Genomic DNA, 19,275 nt, shown 5'->3' on the forward strand with positions numbered 1-19,275 from the left:
AATTTGTAGCCCTCTCCTAATAATTTCTTAAATGTTTATAAGACAAAACAGTGAACTGTGATAGTATGTGGTCTGCATAGGCTAATTTTTTTACTCATAAACGGACAATATGTAAACAGGAAATTATCAGGTTTCACATATATGAACATATCTATTTCTTATTCTTATCGAAAATGTATATATTTTTCCTTTATAGCTTCAAATTTATAAATTAAAGAGACTAGCCAGAATCTTATGTTTTTAGTCAACATCTAAACTGCTATTTCAAAAGCAATTTGTCTTCCTCAGAGCTTTTGGTACCTGAAATAGGAAAAAATTAAAAATCAAAGCTCCAAACTATTGTCAACAGTGAGTTCTAAATGTCTCTACTCCAGACAGGCGTTTACTGTCATTACAACTGAACTTTAGACGAGCAGCAGAGCTTTGCCTCTTACCAGTGCCTTGTCTGCAGGAGTGGTGAGCCGGCTGTAGTAATGAATCCGCTTGTTCATAGCAGCAGCATGGTCACTGACCCTCTGAATGACATCATTCACATTGACGATGTTGGTAGGCTCTATATAGAAAGGCCTAAAGAAGGGAATATATACTTGACAAAAAATGTTCAGGTAAAAGTTCTGGAAGTCAGCCATTGTAGAGAAAAACCTCTCGTCCTCCAGGTGAAGCAGGACGCACAAAGGCAAGGTGCTCACTTCTCACTTTTGGTGGGAAAAGAAAACGTCACAGAAGAAGTATTATCCTACCTACAAAATACAGCTCTTGTCTCATAATACTTTTACTTTAAACACACTTGTTGAAGCTTAAGGAATTTACCAACAGGAGAGAGAGCAGAAAACACTAGAGAAATTTGGCAAAGGAAAACAAAATGTATCAGCTGTTGGCCTCCAACAATTTAAGTTAGATAGAAACTGCTTTGATTAGTCTTTTAAAATGCTCCGGTGCTAAATCAGAGAAATTATAGACAAAATGTCCCTTTACTGAAGAGTCTCCACTCCTTCCTCTATAAGCCAAAGTTATTTCCTTTGACAAACAAAATTCCTATTTCTCAGCTCATGTCCTAATGAAGTGATCTCAACCACTTTCTTTGTGTGGGGATCCAAACTGGATCAAACAGAACATCACAGCACTGGAGAACTTTGCCTCATGTACTTTCCTTGGATGTTGGTACCATACTCTAATGTCCTATTATTTATGTGTTTGTTTCCTCTGACTATGTCCTGATGAACTGTAGAGTCTAGCTTTCAATCATCATCTCCAGTCAGCCCTTCAGTATCTTTCTGAAATTCCCTCATTTGCTTTCTAACTTTCCCATAATGCACATTCCACAATGAAAAGACAAGGAAGAATCGCACTGCTCTGCCAAGTTTCAGACTCTTTGAAGTAGGAAATAGCACTGTGTCCCAAACTGTGGGTGTCGCTCCTCCACATTATACATTGGTAAAAATAATGGAAAACAAAACAAAACAAACCCCCAAGAAATTTTAATTTCTGCTACTTTTCTAACAAACTCTGATGCCTGAGAAACGGTAGTTGAGTTAAGTCTTCTAACTGACATGCAGAACATTTGAGTCACTTGCTATTTATTCTCCATGACAACATTCAAATATAGTAGGTATCAACTAGTCAATTTAATGGATAGTAACAAGAGCATTTCTAAAAGTAAATACATGGGCAGAGAGATCAATATAACATATCAAACATGCTGGCAAATGCATACGTGCTATTAATAATTTATAAGGGGGATATAGTAAACATAAGTGGACCAGAGGCTAAACAATCACTTCATATATATTTGGTAGCCTAATATAACCACCAATCTCTCTAAAACTGTTTCGATGTGATATATTATTTCTACTTTAACCGTGATAATGATCCTTAAAGGCAATGTAAAAACATTGATATCTGGGGCTAGGACGACGGTCCAGTTAGTACAGTGCTTTCCACACAAGTGTGAGGAACTGAATTTAGATCTGCAGCATGCACAGGCAAGCCCAGAGCCACATGTCTTTAAACCCAGTTCTAGGGAGGAGATAGAAACAGGTGAACCACTGGAGCTCATTGGCTAGCTAATCTAGGCAAATTGATGAGCTCCAGGGTCAATGAGAAACTGCCTCAAAAGATAAATTGGAGTGCAATGGAGGAAGACATTCAGCATTGACTTCTGGCCTCCAAAACACAAACATGCGCGCGCGCGCACACACACACACACACACACACACACACACACACACACACAGGTATCTCGGAGGTACCACGTTAGGAAGCTCACACTCTACAGAATTTTCCTGCAGGATCACAAAACTCAAGAATGCTAACTTAAGGCAGATACTTAGGCTACTAAAAAGGACTAATATTGATAGAAAGAGGTATAGAGGTTCTTCTTGTAGCTGTTTGCTCTGGAACTCAATGGCATTAACATCCAACCACTAGGTTGGTTTGAAAGTCTGCTGAAAAGCAGTCCGGGAAGTGTTAGGCCTTGGCCTCTGCCTCTGGCTGGAGTGTTAACTGTACCAGTTTAGTTGGCTCGGGTATTCTGAGAACAGAATGGCTTTGAAAGCTTTTCTTTTCCAACCGTTTTCATCGAGATGTTGAGTGCCTGTTCAAACAAATATTTTGGAATTTTTTCAAAACAGATTCTCTTTAAAAATATACAATTCAGCATATTTTCAGTGACTTATTAGAAACACATTTTAGAAAGTGAAAATATATTTCTAAAGTGAACTTTACTTAAAACACTTTAAAAACGAAGAACACTACTAGAGGATAATGTTCAGGAAAAAAGACTCTTTTGAACTCTCATTTGATTATGCATATCAGGGTCACTTGCCATCTGACATGCAGTTCAGCTGTACCCAATGAGAACAAAGACGGTATAGCTGGGTCACCTTGTAAATAGTCATGGTCATGCCAAAGCAAAAGAGTTTTAATTTGGAGCAAAATTTATAAAATATTTTAAAATGAGATTCAATTCTCATATGTTCATTTAATGCACTCATAAACAAAGAAACCACACTCCTGCTAACACCTTTTTTAGAGTCTACTCCTTAAATTCCTTAAAATCTTTTGGCTTTTCAATCTGTCTCCACCCTTCTACTGCCAAGCCATGCTGCTGTGAGGTTTAGTAACAACTCTATGACTCATGGCAAGTCTCATACCCAGTATGGAAATCTTGATTTGAAATTGCCCAGTTATTGGCCTCCCTATGGAAGTTGAGGTGTTCTAACACTTGACGGACAGGTTGGGGTAATTTATTAACACATACCAAAAACAAACAAACAAGGCAATCAAGCATTCCAAAAATGTTACACAGATCCATTTCAAATAATGAACCCTGTACTTGCTTCTATGTACTTGGTAAAACGTTTTGTCTACCAGAAAGCTTTTCAGGTCACAGGGCAGAAAAAGAAATTACTCAGGCCACTGCACCAAGGAAGTCCTGCTGCTAGGGAATGCTGGTGAGCCCTGACCCCTGGTGTGTTTCTCACTTCCTTGGAAGCCCATACACCATCATCTCTTTACAAACCCCTGCTCTACAACCCAGCTTGAAACACAGTAGCCAAGGCTGAGCCTATACAAGCTTCTCTACTTTGGCTAGTTTATTTAGTAGTGGTTTTCAAATTTATTATACAAATATTATTTAAGTTCCAACCAAGTATTCTGCATTTGTGTTAGGCATTAAACAGTGAACAGAACACAAGACCACAAGGATTGTACAATAACCTGCTGCAGAGATATGTAGGTAAGATAAGTGATGTAGGCCCAGAGGGGAGAAACCAAGTGTTTCATGCAACAATGAGAGCAAGGCAATTAGGAGGGCTGAGCGATGCTTGGGCTCTGTGGGGGTGGGGTGAGGGACATCCATCATCTGGCAGGCTGCTGAGGAAGGCATAGGTAAGCCGAACCTTAGACAGATATGGCCATTAAGAGAAAAGAATGTTTCAAGGAATGGAAGACAAGGGATGTAACTCACAGGCTCGGATGTACAAAGCCTTGGGATCACTTCCTGTATACACACACACACACACACACACACACAAAATACATGGGAGTGGAGGGAGAAGACAGAGAATCAAAAAGAAAAAGTATGAGATACATTTAAAAACACATGTTGGTCAGTAGATGGAGATTTTCATATGCTAACAGGATTTAATCTAAAGGAAAGAAGCCTCGTGTCTGTTTCTTTGACTAATAACTTCTCAAATCTGTACTTTTTAAACGTAAAGGTACCCTAGAGTTCTCAGGAGTTCTCTCCTGTGTTCTCACTCCATTGGCGGGTTCAGGCAATTTGAATCCATACAGATGCTGTCCAGACTGAAAGCCTGGCTCGTGTATCAAACTGTTTCCCACTGTGCCTCCCTATCCCGTATGTTGGACTTCAGTGGCCTTTTATCTAGATCTCTACACAGCTTAGTCATCACCTCTTTTAGCTCCTAAGCTATTCCTTTCTCAACACGGCCTTTGATGACTATGGTCATCACATCTAAACTTCAACACCTCTTCTACACTCTTGCCATCCACCTCTGTTCTACATCTTCTTTGCAGCTACACTACCCAATATGATAGACAAATATTTATGTTTTGGTCCCCTCTGGTGAAATGCTTTACAGGGGGTAGAATTTGTTGTTGTTGTCACTTTGGTCAGTAGCCAATAACTTAGAGCCAATAACTGTACTTGACATGTTGAAGCACCTGTACAAAATGTGTTAATTTACCTTAGTGGCAGTGTGCTTTAAAAATGTGGTAAGGGAATACAGAATAAACCAGTACTTTAAGAAAACTATGTGTGTATATTATGTAGGTGTGAGCATTGTATAGGTGTGTATGATGTACATGCATGGAGACCGGAAGTTGACATAGGAGATCCTCTTTAGTCAGGCTCCATGTTATTTTTTGAGATGATGACCCTGGAGCTCACCAGTTTGGCTAGGCTGACTAGTCAATGAGCTCTAGGGATCTGACTGTCTCCCAGTCAGAGCTTCCTAACGGTGTGATCATATTGCCTGCCACTGCCCCAGCTTTTATATGGTGCTAGGGATCCAAACTCAGGGTTTCATGCTTGAGTGCAAGCATTTTATGGAATGAACCATCTTTCCAGATCCAAAGGAAAATTATCTTGAAATAATTTTAGATTGCTACGCAGAAACTGGAGAAGTATCAAAGTATCAAATGTTGCACAAACAGCAGCAACCCGTAAGAAGACTAAACAGTTCTGAATCTAACTATTAGCTATGTACTCAGTGCTTTCTCTGTTTCCTACTGCCTAGTGAGCCTTCCTGCTGAACCCTGTGATGTACTGGATCCAGAAAGACTCTGAGATCTTCCTGTAATGGTTAGAGATCCTCCCATGCAGTGCTCATAGCATCTGGGCAACTCTTCCACTTTGGAAGAGGGTCATTCAGTCCACTAACTCTTCTTCCCCCATAGAAAGATATGCCACACATTGAGGGCTCCCTCTATATCAGAGTGTTTTGAGTGTTTTGTGTGTGTGTGTGAGAGGGGGGGGTAGGTGAGGGGGAAGGAGGGAGAGAGGGAGGAAAGGAAGGAAGGAGGGAAGGAGAGAGGGAGGGAGGGAGGGAGGGAGGGAGGGAGGGAGCGAGAGAGTGTGTGTTTCTGTGTGTTTGGAGCACAGATCGGTGCTTGCATATAGAGATTAAAATGAACACAGAGAGTGTTAGGAGTAAAGGGAGCACTGAAGGATACAACAGAAGAGAGAAGAGGTCGGAGGACTATATACTGATTGGATCCAAATTAGCAGTATTATATCAACAGTAGCAGTATTTTGAGCTTTAACAAACATATAGAACCTGGAGCAATGTGGCTCATGTCTGCAATCCTAGTGCATCCCATGAGGATGTGGCAGAAAGACTGTTATGAGCTTGAGGCTAGCCTGGGTTATATAATGAGTTCCTGGCTAGCTTGTGCTATAGGCAGAGACCTTGCTACAAAAACTAACCAACAAGGACAAAAAATCGTATACAACACCAAAATATACAAATAATATTTCAAGTACTAAGTGTAAAAGAAAATTATCAGCAAATTTCAACAATGCCACATAATTACTAGATGAGATTGAAATGTGTTTGAAATCAGCTTAAATAATTGTTACAATGTTATTTTAGAAAAGCATATTGAAGACTTGTCATTTCAAAGTGAACTTTCACTATACTGTTAGTATATACCACTTAATTTTTTAGCAGCATTGTTTATTTCTTATAATTAAAAGTTACTGTGGTATATGTTAACTTATAGGGTATATGAAATAAAATGTAGGTAAGCAAACATATGTAATTTGCAAACGAATGAATGCATGTATACACATATTTATATGCAGCCCAATTTTTAGGATTGCTAGTGTTACTTTTCTTAAACTATATATTTATTTATTTTACGTGTATGAGTATTTTGCCTGTATGTATGTCTGTGTACCACATGAGTGCCTGGTGCCCATGGAAGCCAGAAAAGGGTGCTGGTTCCCCTAGGACTGAAATTTTGGACAGTTGTGAGAGGTCATGGGGATGTTAGGAATTGAACCTGGGTCCTTTGGAAGAGCAGCTAGAGCTCTTTAGCATCATGTTCTCTTTCTAGTCCCACTTGTTACTTTTAACTGAGAAGAATATCGTAATGAAGGAGGTTTAGAAAATATGAATGCTAAGAAACACTTGGTTGAAGGTTATAAATTCCCCATTTTAGAATTCCAAACTGTTAACTTAGTTGCAAGTAAACATCTTTATCAAAAACATATGGCAAAGCACTTGAACTCAAAATTAATTCTCAGGCCCATATTATTCTAATTAAATACAGATCCTACTAAGAATGAATTTCGAAGTTATTTTGATGCAATTCATGTTTCAAATTTTGGCTCTCAAAAATGCCATAGATGAATGTTTTAATTCTGCAATAGAAATGCAAACATTCAGTTTTTATCTTCTTTTTTAGTACTTCATGGGAGAAGGGCAAGAGAGTCAGAAAAACACAAGAAATGTCACAACCAAGTTCAAATGATAGGTGTACCTGTAGGTAAACATCCACACAAGTCTTTCTTTTTCTCTAGTTGATATCCATAGTGACAGCCCGCTCCACCTCAGCTTGTGTTTAGAGAAAGGAGATTCCATAGAGGACATGGTGAATGACAGTTCCCAAAAGGAGATCAGGAGCATGGGAACTCCAAGCAGCTTTTCCTTACCCCACTATGTGTGAATGACAAAACAAATCAAAACAGGCTCAAATACACGCAATAACTGTGAGGGGTATCAAGGTAATATTTTGAAACAAAGTGCTTGTTTCAAATTATAAATAAAGAGTAGGCTTCTGACAGCAGGGCCATGACAATTGTTATTTTCCTTTTATACAAATCAACCAAAAAATTCTCAAAGTATTAAGTGTGTAGTCTTTGTAATCTAAATATTCCTCAATGGGTGTGTGTGGAAGAGAGGAGTCGGGGAATAAAAACATGATTGGCTAGTGGCTACTATTTTAACCAAAATTTAACCAACTTTTCTTTCTTTAGAAACTTGACATACTGGAAGAATTGAGAATAAACACACACACACACACACACACACGGGGGAAGACAGAAGGAAAATATATTGCTTTTAATTTCTATATATAGTTCTGAAATTGCCTTTAAAAATATGCAACCCTATGTACAGTTGTGCAGCTCAGTCTTCACGTGGGACTCCTAACAGCTGGAGCAGGAGCTGGTTCTGACTCTGTTCCTGCCTTTCAATCCCTGTCCCCTAACTGGGCTTTCTTGTCTGGACATAATAAGAGAAGATGTGCTTAGTCCTACTGCAACTTGCTATGCCTAAGAGGGATTATAGCCATGGAAGGCCTCCATTTTTCTGAGCCTTGCTTGTCTGAGAAAAAAGGGAGGGTGGGAGGATTGTGGGGAGGAGAGATGAGGAGAGGAGAGGAGGGGAAGCTGTGATTGGGATGTAAAGTAAATTAATAAATTATTAAAACATGCTGCCTAGTGTGGCCTTGAACAGAAGTTTAGATAACTAGTTCAGATAACTGCCACTCACCTAGTCTTTGCTATTTTAGTGTAATCATTCAGAATTGGAAAACCAAGACTCTGAACACTTTTAAACACATTGCTGGAGAAAACGAGCCTCTTAATCATCCCCCTTAATCATTTCTGAAAGATTTCTGTGTGCCTGGTGCACTTGGAGGCCAGAAGAGGTCATCGGTGAGCTGCCAAGGGTGCTGAAATTTGAACCTGGTTCCTCTATGAGAACAAGAGCTCTGAGCCACCTCCTCAGCCCCTCTCCCTTAATCTTCTTCAGAAGACTGGTGCTGTCATTGCAAACATACGAAGCAGTGAGGCCTGAGAGAAGGAACTAAACCATGGGCTCCTCTCTCCATGTCTCGAGGCCCTCATAACAGATAGAGGCTTTGAATAGCATTTGGTTAACTTGCTCTTTAGCTCTTCTGCCATGTGACGACACAGCCCTCCCTTACTAGACCGAAGGCTTAAGCCTCCATATGTGTGAGAAAACACACATACTCTCTTCACAGATTACATACTGTGATAGGAGGAGAAAACAGACTGAGGCTTAAAGACATTTCTTCTACACGTTAAACCGAGTCCCAGGGCAGGGAGATGGCTGCCATGAGCACGAGGACCCAAGTTTGCTTCCCAACATCAAATGATACATTGTGCATGGAGGCCTAGGCCTGTAGCCTCAGTGCTAAGAGCAGAGGAGCTCTGAACACTCTCTGGCCAGCCAGGCTGACCTAACTGATAAGCTTCAGGTTCAGTGAGAGACCCTGGTTACCTGAATACGTGCAAACACCTATACATGTATAGAACACATACAGACATGAATCATCATGAATCTCAAGAAAGAAGATGAATTTTAATAACCAGTGGCAACACTACACCACTGGCCATTCAGGTGCTGATGATGGCTGGCTGTATTTTGAACTCAGATGTTAAATATTACAGTAGCTTGATCAGAGATCATTGCTATGTATGTGGCATAGTGTCCTCCAGACCAGTTCCAGAATAGCAGAAGACTGGCTAAAGCTGGAGTCTAGGTTTAGTCAAATGGCTACCAGTTAACTTTTATGTACAGCAGTGGTTCTTGACCTTCTTAACACAGTTCTTCATGTTGTGTCAACCCCTGTACTGGCTGGTTTTGTATGTTAACTTGAGAGAAGCTCTTAAGAGGTTAAAAATATGATATAAATTATGTAGAAAGCCCTTATCATAGCACTAGTTGAATGAATTAAAACTGCCAGTAAGGGCAAGTGAAATGACTCGGCCAGGCAAAGCGCTTGTGTAAGTGTAGTAACGTGAGTGCAATCCTTGAGATCCGCATACGTGTGGAGAGGGAGACCTGACTATCCCTCCCCTCCATGTGCATAGCACAGCTTGGGCACCCGGGCACACACACGACAATTACTAAACACTGTGAACAGTTTAATATTCAAACATGATAAAGCCTATGTTAAGATGATATTTAGAAATAATTCCTACTGTAATTTGTCTTTTGTGATTTCAGAGATTTTTCAGTCCTGGGGTAGAACTCAGCACTCCACACATCCTCGGCTATGTCCCTCACCAGCCTTCCAGGACTCCTAAGGACAACTGGCACTGTAAATATAGAACTATTTTTTTAACCTGGCATTTCACATATCATTTTTTTTTTCCACAGTTTCTTTCCCTAGGGTTTACAACAGTGGAAATCTTTTTTTTTAAAAGCAATTATTTATTGTTATTTATGCACATCAACGTTTTGCCTGTATGTATGTATGTATGTATGTATGTATGTATGTATGTATGTATATATGTATATATGTATGTATGTGCATCACATACTTGTGCATGATACTCCTTGAGTTCAGAAGAGTGTTGGATCCCCCAGAACTGGAGTTATAGATGGTTGTGAGCCACCATGTGGGTGCTGGGAGCTGAACTTGGGTCCTCTGCGGGAACAGTAAGTGCTCTTAACTGCTGAGCCATCCCTCCAGACCAAAAGTTAAAAACTTGGGATTACCTTGTTGAAGGGTTCTATGTTTGAGGCTGGAGAAGTAGCTCATCGGCTCAGAGCACTGGGTGCTCTTCCAGAGGACTAGGGTTGAATTCTCAGCACTCTCATGGTAACTCGCAACCGTATGTGACTTTGGTTCCAGAGGATCTGTGACTACCTCCTCTGGTTTCCATGGGCCTCAGGCATGGACACTGCTGTATAATCATACATACAGCCATACACCCATAAAAATAAATCTCTCCTAAAAAAGTTCTACGTTTGCTTTCATGGTCTGAACTTTAGGGAAAAGCTAGAGATTAATAGAAAGAGCAATGTTAATTACAATGCTCGCTCTCTCTCTCTCTCTCTCTCTCTCTCTCTCTCTCTCTGTATATGTGAGTCTGTTTATGTGTGTGTATGTGTCTGTGTTTGAGTGTGTATTAATGTGTGTGTATGCATATGTGTGTCTCTATATGTATGTGATTTTGTGTTAGTGTGTGTGTGCCTGTGTATGTGTAATGTGTGTGTATGTGTTAGCATGTGTGAGTGTATGCCTGTGTATCTGTGTCTGTATATGTATGTCTGTGTATATGATGTGTGCATGTGTGTGAGTATATGTGTTAATGTGTGTGTGCATGTGTGTCTATGTGGTATGTGTGTGTGCCTCTCCGTGAGTATGTATGACTGTGTGTCTGAATATGTATGCATGTGTTAACGTATGTGTATGTGTGCATGTGTATGTGTGTGTATGTGAGTGTATCTATGTATGTATTCATGTGAGTGTGACGAAGATTGAACTAGGACTTTGTGTATTTGAAGCAAAAGCTCTACAAGTGAGCGGTATCTCCCAAAACGTTTTTACTAGAAACACGTAAGGGTGCAGATGAAATTAAGGTGAGTAGCCCAGCCTCCTTCCCCCTTATTAACTTCTCCAGAAACAAAGCAAGAGGGATTCTCATGGATTATATCAGTATGAGTACCTGGGACTGCTTATCTCAGAGGCCTTGGAACTCCTCCTGGTAGGTCAGGAACCAGCAGCACAAAGTCCAGGAGAAAAAACTTCAGGTCCATTGCCTGTTTCCATTAGTAAAATTGGATTTAAACATGGCAAGTTCATGAAACTATGAATGGTCTGTGCTACTTTCCACACTACAATGGCAAAGGTGAAACCACATGCTCACACAGCTGGAAATATCTACTATTCAGCTCTTTGTACAAGAAGAGTTACCTAGCCCTTGTCCTAAGTAGCATGTTCCCCCTCAGGGACTCAGAACTGGAGCAGCACTTCCTGCACGCCATTATCAGATTTATGTCAGGGAGCATCTCTATAGGTCTTTCCTTAGAGATGTTTATGGTCACATGCCCCTAGGCCTCATTCGGCCTCGACTCTTACAGCTTACAGAGTCCCACCAGCATAGCACCACAGCTCTCAACCTGTGTGTCCTGATCCCCTTGGAGGGTCCCAGATCAGATATCCTGAACATCAGATACTTACATTATGATTCATAACAGTAGAAAAAGTACAGTTATGAAGTAGCAACAAAATAATGTTGTGGTTGGGGGTCACCACAACCTGAGGAACTGTATTAAAGGGTCACAACATTAGGAAGTCTGAGAACGCTGCCCTAGCCCTGAGCAGTACAAACAGCACCAGCGTGAACATCCAGAACGCCATAATTCCACAGGGTCCTTGGGAATGCTGGCTCAGAATGGGTTTAACTAATATTTTCCTAGTAAAAGATAAGTTTTGAAGATACATATTTTTAAAAATATTTTTAGCACTGAGTCATCATGTCTCAGTGTTTTTGCTAGAAGGAAATACCATATGTACAAAGCATTTAGCACACAGTAGGAACTTAATGTTTGCTGGTAAAAGAAAGGAGTGGAGAAAGAAAAGCACAAAAGAGGACAAGAGAGGAAAATATAAAAGAGGAAGGCAGAGAAGATCAGAGAGACACACAAACAATAGGGAACGACTTACTACTCTGTGATTCAAATTCCAATTGACTAGGGTCACATAGACTTTATACAGTAAAAGCATCGTAGAAAGGCGGCTCACAGGACAGTCTTAGTAACGCTTGCTTCTGTGTGATGGGATTGTTTCCTTATGCTTCTAAAAGACTTTATGCTAAAAGTTTTTGTATGATCCTCCTCCCACACCTTTCCTAATCAGAAACAAAACAAAAACAAAACAGAGTAAGAAAGAGGAGGGAGAGAAGAAAGAAAATGAACACGATCCTACAGAAGCACAGGTGATTTAAAAAAAAATTTTAAGAAAGCCAGCTTATCATTCTATATTGTGTTTGTATCAAAATCAGAAAAGTAATGTATCTCATCAGAAAAGTACTGCATTGTTTCAGATAATAATCATTATTGAAGAGATAATTGCTGGTGTGTTGGGGAACATTACTCAGTAGTGCACCATTTGCTTAGTGTATACCAGGCTCTGAACTCAATACTAAGTGGGCAACAGCGTCCTACAAGAACAGAACAGCGGAGTGCTGGCAACTAAGCTGTAGGAGACAAGTCTGTGTACAGAGCATACTCAGGGGGCTGGAGCCTGAGGGAGCTCCTGCCTTACGGTGGAACCCTGGGCCTAGAAGGAGTGGCAGGAAAGCCCTGAGCTCTGGGAAAAGAAGAAGGGAAAACAAAGGAAGACAGAGAAGGGGAAAGCTAAAATTGAGCCAAGCTACAGTAGAGTGCTTGGGTAGCATACCCAAAGCCATGGGTCCAATACCCAGAACGGGAAACAAACTAAAACTCAACCATTTTATAACTTTGTAGGCTGGCCGGGATGGTCACTTTCCCAGGGCATAGTCACAGAGCAGTGGGAAAATATGAAGCCATCCTGAATACCAGCTCCATTAGTAGTCTCCAAAGCCCGAGAAAAGCCTGTCAATTCCCGATAGAATGTATCGAATAGAATACAGGAGACTTCTAGACCTTTCTGCTCTTCCATTTACATGCTTATTGTTCATTCTACCCCAGAACAGAAGACAAAATAGCATCGGAGGGAGGCGTGCTGAAAACAAAGGGGCCGTATTTTTTTATAAAGTGCCTAAATGATTCACATGCCTATGGAATGCATCTTACAACACCAAAGCCTTCCTCTACCTGTTTCAGACTCTACTTCACAAAAAAACAAAACAAACAAACAAACAAACAATCCAAAAAACAACAAGCCTGCAACCCTTTCGTCTATTCCAGTTAAAATACTTTTATTGGAGCTAATTTAAGATTCGACTGCCACCTAGTGGGAGAGAGAAAAATAACATAAGCTAACAGTAGGCTAAGTAATATTCAACCATGGAATGTTGTTCCCCATCACCCCACAGTCACAGTTTCCCAAATGTAGAATGATCCTTGACACCACAATCATGACCGCTAACTAGCTGGTATATGTGGCAATGTAAATTAGAAAAGAATAAGCGCTCTAAAGTCCTCATGTCACAAATTTGAGATGGAGCTAAATGAACTCAGAGTTGGAAAGGCAAGCAAACTGATAAGAAACATCAAATTATACTATATACACGTACAAGGGTGGCACCAGAGCACAGTGATGCACAGAACTGAAGCGTGGTACTAGTTGTCTAAGTTGGATCTTCTGCTGGAAGACACTGTGTGTCTGGGTTTTATTTATATGTAAAGTGAGAGAATCTATCTCTCAAAGGAAAGAGTGTTTCAAAGTACTCACATACTTTTTCTCATCAAAAAGTCTCTGCTTTCTCCAGCAGAGATTATCCCACAAGCAGAAGCAATGAGGCCTGCTAAGTTCTTACAAGTGGTTGCTCTCCTTCATACGTGCTTACCAGTTACACCAGGATTGAAAACAGCGATTCCATCCTTTCACAAGTTTCATTATAGAAAATGTATTTCCATTTAATATGCCCTGTTAGATTAAAATTTCAAGGAACTGAACTCCTGCCAACTTATCATAATGGAATGCACTTTAATGACCTATGTCTTATTGTCACAGTGGTCAATTATTTATCACAGAACTTAGAAGTTTCAAGAAAACTCTAAGCACTCAGTCAGCATTTGTAAGTGCATACATTCACTAATACTGGATCATACCAGTGAGAATCACAATTATCAATTTCTCTGTTTCTTCTGATAGCCACTGTTAATGGCAACGTCTTCAGGGATGAATTTCACACTACTAGTTTTAGCTACAAGAAAAACTGAAAAAAATCAAGTATCTTAACAATATCGCCAGAATCAGCTCATTGTAATCTTTCTTATCTCCTGTGCTAGAAATAGCTGCAGCTTTTAACTAGACTAACATTCTGCTGATAGGAACGAGGGTGGTCACTGACTAGGTGCTGAGTATCTATGAACACTATGCACCAGGCTCCCTTACTCAGCTGTGCAGTTCCTCTCAGCCATCTAAGCCTTCTGCAGACTGCGTCTACACACACTGTACGGTCTATGATGTAGTGACTGACTTTCCATGCATGGTGGCAGACTAGAGATACTGCTCTGCATCTCACTTTTTTCTTTTAACAAAATAACTCAAAAAGTTGCTCCATTTTGATATATCATAAGCCCACCTCCTTTGTATTAGATGAAAAAAATCCCATTGTATGAATAAGCCATAATTTAGTTTTCAGTCCTGGAAGAAAACACATTTTAGTTGCTTTCAGTGTTAGCAATTTATCCGACCCCGTGCATGTACCGTTTGACACAGTAAAGCAGTGTGTGTGTGGCAGTGAGATTACTGATACACAGAAACTTCAGAGTTGGCTGCTGGGATTTGGGTGTAGGACCACATGCAACTTGTGGGTTAAATTCTTCTTTTTTTTCTGGGCACACATCTGTGTGTGTATGCCTATGTGAGCACACGTATGAAAAGACTAGAGGTCAAGATTAGGTATCTACTTGAACTGCTTCTCTCTCTCTCATTTATTTACTGGCATACTTATTTATTCAGATTGTCTCTCACTAGCCTGGAGCTCATCAATTTGGCTGGGCTAGCTAGCCAATGCTCTCCAGAAGTCCCTGCCATCCTAGTATGGTGATTACAGGTACACACCATAGCTCCTGGATTTTATATGGGTGCTGGGGCCCAAATTCAGGTGCTCAAGTTTGTGTGACAAATACTTCACTGACAGAACCTCTCCCCTGGATTTAATCCCCCTGGATAACAATTTTATTCTTCTTGCCTGAAATAGACAGTGACTGTCATATCTTACTGATAACATTCTTTTCTAATATATACATTTAAATATTTCTAAATGAGGACATCTTATAATCTTTAACACCTAGTGTCGGAATTACTGTCAGCTGGGTGGTGGTGTGATGGCTACTTCTGGTGGTGTGCTGTCAAGTAACTGCCATCCCAGGCCACCTTAGTCAAACCACTGAAGAACCATTTCAGGAAGGAACGGGAACTGTAAGTGAAAAGACCTCTCATGACACCATCTAGTGAGACAGGACAGTGCAAGGACAGGAACCTGCAAGCATCCTCAGTGCTGCTGGAGAAAACCAAGGAAGGCTGCATCATCAAAGTCACCCACTCTTTTTATGGCCAAAGGACAATTGTCCACACAGAAGGGACACACAACCTGTCTGATGGCTAAATCAAAAAGTTATCCAGAAGAGTCAGGTTTTCTAAGTGTGAGGTGTTAATAATGTCTTAACCAACACACTTCGTTTCTATGATAAACTTTTATAGTTCCATAAAAGACAAATGAGAAATAACACATATGGTGAAGTGTTCTTTCAGTGAAAACAAAGAAAAATTCTAAGTCCATTATTTTACATGTATAATACACACGGACACAGTGGGTATCCGTGCATGCATGTGTGCTGTGTGTTGAGTTTTTTTGAAATGATCTGTCTATGTGTTTGGGTGCTTTGTCTGCAAGAATGTGTGTGCACCATGTGCATGGCTATTGTTGAGGGAGGACAGAAGAAGGTATCAGATCTCCTGGGACTGGAATTACAGACAGTTGTGAGCCATCATGTATGTATGTGCTAGGAATCAACCACTTTGTGTATGTGTGCCCACAAGTATGTACATACACTGAGGTCAGAGGAAGGCAATTATCTTCTATCTTATTTCTAAGGGGCAGGGTCTCTTTCTTAATCTGTTTTTTGTTTTGCTTTGTTTTTTTCTTAAATCAGACTGACAGCCAGCAAGTCGTGGCGATCCTCCTGTCTCTACTCACTACATCACTGTGTTTAAAGATGAGTCCTGGGCTCACATCTAGCTTATATGGTTGCTGGGATGCAGCCTTCAGTCCTCATGCTTGCACACCAAGCATCTTACTGCAGCATCTTTCTACCCAGTAACTATTTTATTGAACTCACTTACTAGTACTTGTTTTTAAAGGAGATTCTCTTGAGGGTTCCAGTTATAAACTGAAAGATTATTTAATCTCAAATTATTTTAAATTATCTGCTGACATTGAAATTCAGTGAAGGTAAAAGCCTATTCCTTTTCTGTCTTTAGCATCGGATTATTTTGCATGAAATGGATAATCAACAGGTATCTGAGTCATTTACACAAATGCATCCTACTTGATAAAACTCAACCCTTTCCTTAACAGACATGTTTATTCCAAGACAAAAAAAATGTGTGAGGAAACAGGATTCATATCACCATATGCACATAGATCAGAATATAAATTCTATAAGAAAATGAGTATTTTATTATCAATTCTGTTGATCTTTGGGGCTGTATTGTATTATATCTTAATTGTTAGAAGCCCTAATTATGAAGTAAACACATTAAGACCTTACCTTTTAGATCTTAGATCTGATGAATCAAACTGGATATTCAAAGGTCCAGGATGTACTTCATGTTCTACCTCAGAGATAAGATGCCTAGAATCACTGCCCGCACTAGCCATATTTTTCTCAGATTCCAGGCACTGGGGAATTCAGTCCTATATAAACCAGAAGAAGGTAATTTAGTTTAATCTTAAAAACATTTTGCTATTTTTAATATATATTTGCATGCAAGCAAAATAAAGAAGTACAAGAATTTGCTGCTGGTATCATTTTTAAAGATGGCTCACTGTTACCCAGGTTGGTCTCCAACTCTTAAGCAGACCTGGGATTATAGGTGTAAAGCCATCAGGACTTAAGTGAGGTATATGACATTTATCAGAAATATTATTACTAACTTGGAATTTCTTATCTTTCAGCCTAAAGGACAATAAATGAGACAATTCATTTCCAAGAATATACAGATTTGGTTACTTGGACCCAATCCTGGTATAGAATATTTTAAAAATCTTTTTGGAAAGCTTAAAAAAAGAGGGAATGAAATCAGGTAAGCTGGCAGCAAAGAAAAGAAACATTAAAATGACTGCAGGGAACAGCTGCTGATTCAGAATTTGAGCTGCTGTCTTCAAAGCCTCCATCCAGACTTAGGGAAACAGAGACCAAGGTCCACCTAAAGTAAAAACTGTAAGAGTTTCCCCTCAGAGCACAGTACAAGGAAGTAAATATGCCTCACTCTCTCACAAGGGAGCTAAGTGTCCTTAACACTGTGGCTAGTGGCTTTCACATTAGGGGGTATGAAGACAAAGAGCTTCAACTACAGAAAGTTCACAAGATTTAAGGATGCCAACGTCTACAGGAAAGTTTCTAGTAGTCAAACATCTCTCCTGAAAGCACCTTCATAGTCAACTAGCTACTCAGCATCTTTACCTAGATAGAATTATACAACTCAAACTTAGCATGTTCCAAACTTGACTTTCTTCCTCCAAACCAAAAAACGCAAACCACATGCATACTGTTTTCCTTCTTCAACTGGTGGACTCTCGGTCCTTCTGCTTGTCTTATCAGTGTCTTTTCTCACACTCAGCATTAAGCCATTTGGACTCTTACTGGCTCTTCTTTCACTGAAATCCAGAAGCACAGCATCTCCATTCCTTACCATTACAACTGTTTTCTTGTTTTGAGGATGTACTATTTTTTTTATTATTAGTGATATATATGAAATTTTACTTTAAAATGTTTTAAAAGTATTATATTCTCATCCTTGGATACTCATGGTTTAACAGAAACTGTTGAAAACAGGGCTGTGAGGAGGTTAAGGGGAGAGTGTATAATGTTTTATTCATCTATGGGATCAGAATTTTTATTATGTTAGAATTCTGGGAATCTCTCGTAGGCATTACAATATAAACCAAATGGTACTATACTGATAAACTCTAGACTAGCTCACTTGTTGAAATATGCTTTGTTTTGCTTACTTACTCTAATTTTATTGAAAAACATCACCGGTACAATTAAAACTACCTAAAATAAAAGACCATATTTCAATAACAGCAGCATATGGAACCTAAAACAATTTCTCTAGTTCAGAAAAGATTATAAAGGCCTCAGCTACATCTCTTTCTTCAATCAGGTTCCCCAGACAATATTTAATGAAACGGGGTAAAGAACTCCAACAGATGAGCTGATCTCTCTGCTATTATCCCAGCCCTACAGTTTATTCTCCCTCAAAGGGATGTAGAACAGAGGAATATAGAAGGAATTTGACATCATGCAATTAGTTGGTATAATTTGGCGGAGGATGTCTTTAACTGACATATCAAGGACAGAGATAAGCAAGATACTAAAACATCTTATAATGCATGAAATTATCTGGGCGAAACAGCATCACTTCTGATGCTGAGAGAACATGCTAGAGGGATGATAGGAGAGTTGTAACAGGAAAGACAGGAGATCTTATATGGCACTGGAAGTGTTCATCTTCTTCAATCTAATTGTTGTCACAGAGATATTTGCTCTATAACTCTAGTATGTATTAGTGAATGTGTGTGCATTTAATGCACTTTTGTATAGGTATATTTCACTATACAATGCAAAGAACTACATAAAATGAAATACATTGTGAGCTGTAAAAGCAATCGTTGTTCTTATTCTTCACTGTGTAAGTTACTGCTGTGTTGTTATATATAGAAAGATAAAAGGTGCAAGGGATCAATCACAGACTGTCAGAACTAGGTAATCCATCTGAGCTGATCTCTTCACTAGTGCTGTGCCCTGTGTGCTGCTCTCTGTCAAGTCCCACTTCTGTTACGTTCACCGTCTCCTACTTCATGTTACTGTGACACTGAACAAATATGTAGCATCAGTCCTGATTTGTTTAATGGACTCTTATGTTAATTTTTGTAACTCATTCCTTCCCTGCCCCTCCCTCTCCCTCCTTCCATCCTCCCTCTTTCTCACTAGAGATGAGTACAGGATACATGGCTGCTAGGTGAGTGTCCTACTCCTGAGCCTCAGGCTAGCCCACTTATCCTGATTTTCTTACAATAATATTTATGGAAGGATGGAAAGGAAG

The 19,275-nt window shown here is 39.8% G+C and overlaps 1 protein-coding gene across 2 annotated transcripts in view; it reads right to left on the reverse strand.

Moving 5' to 3' along the window:
- The window catches only part of Slc38a9 (solute carrier family 38 member 9), an 84,281-nt gene that overhangs the window by 50,446 nt on the left and 14,560 nt on the right, over positions 1 to 19,275 (reverse strand). For both annotated transcript variants that reach the window (XM_028783643.1, XM_028783653.1), the window contains exons 2-3: positions 16,716 to 16,861; positions 435 to 567 (exon numbers count right to left, since the gene is read on the reverse strand). In XM_028783643.1, the coding sequence (XP_028639476.1) occupies positions 435 to 567; positions 16,716 to 16,825 (243 nt within the window). In that variant the 5' untranslated portion in view covers positions 16,826 to 16,861. The remainder of the gene's footprint in view (positions 1 to 434; positions 568 to 16,715; positions 16,862 to 19,275) is intronic.

The sequence above is a fragment of the Grammomys surdaster genome, unplaced genomic scaffold (genome assembly GCF_004785775.1).
Source record: "Grammomys surdaster isolate TR1022 unplaced genomic scaffold, NIH_TR_1.0 99, whole genome shotgun sequence".
In the NCBI taxonomy this organism is placed as follows: Eukaryota; Metazoa; Chordata; class Mammalia; order Rodentia; family Muridae; genus Grammomys; species Grammomys surdaster.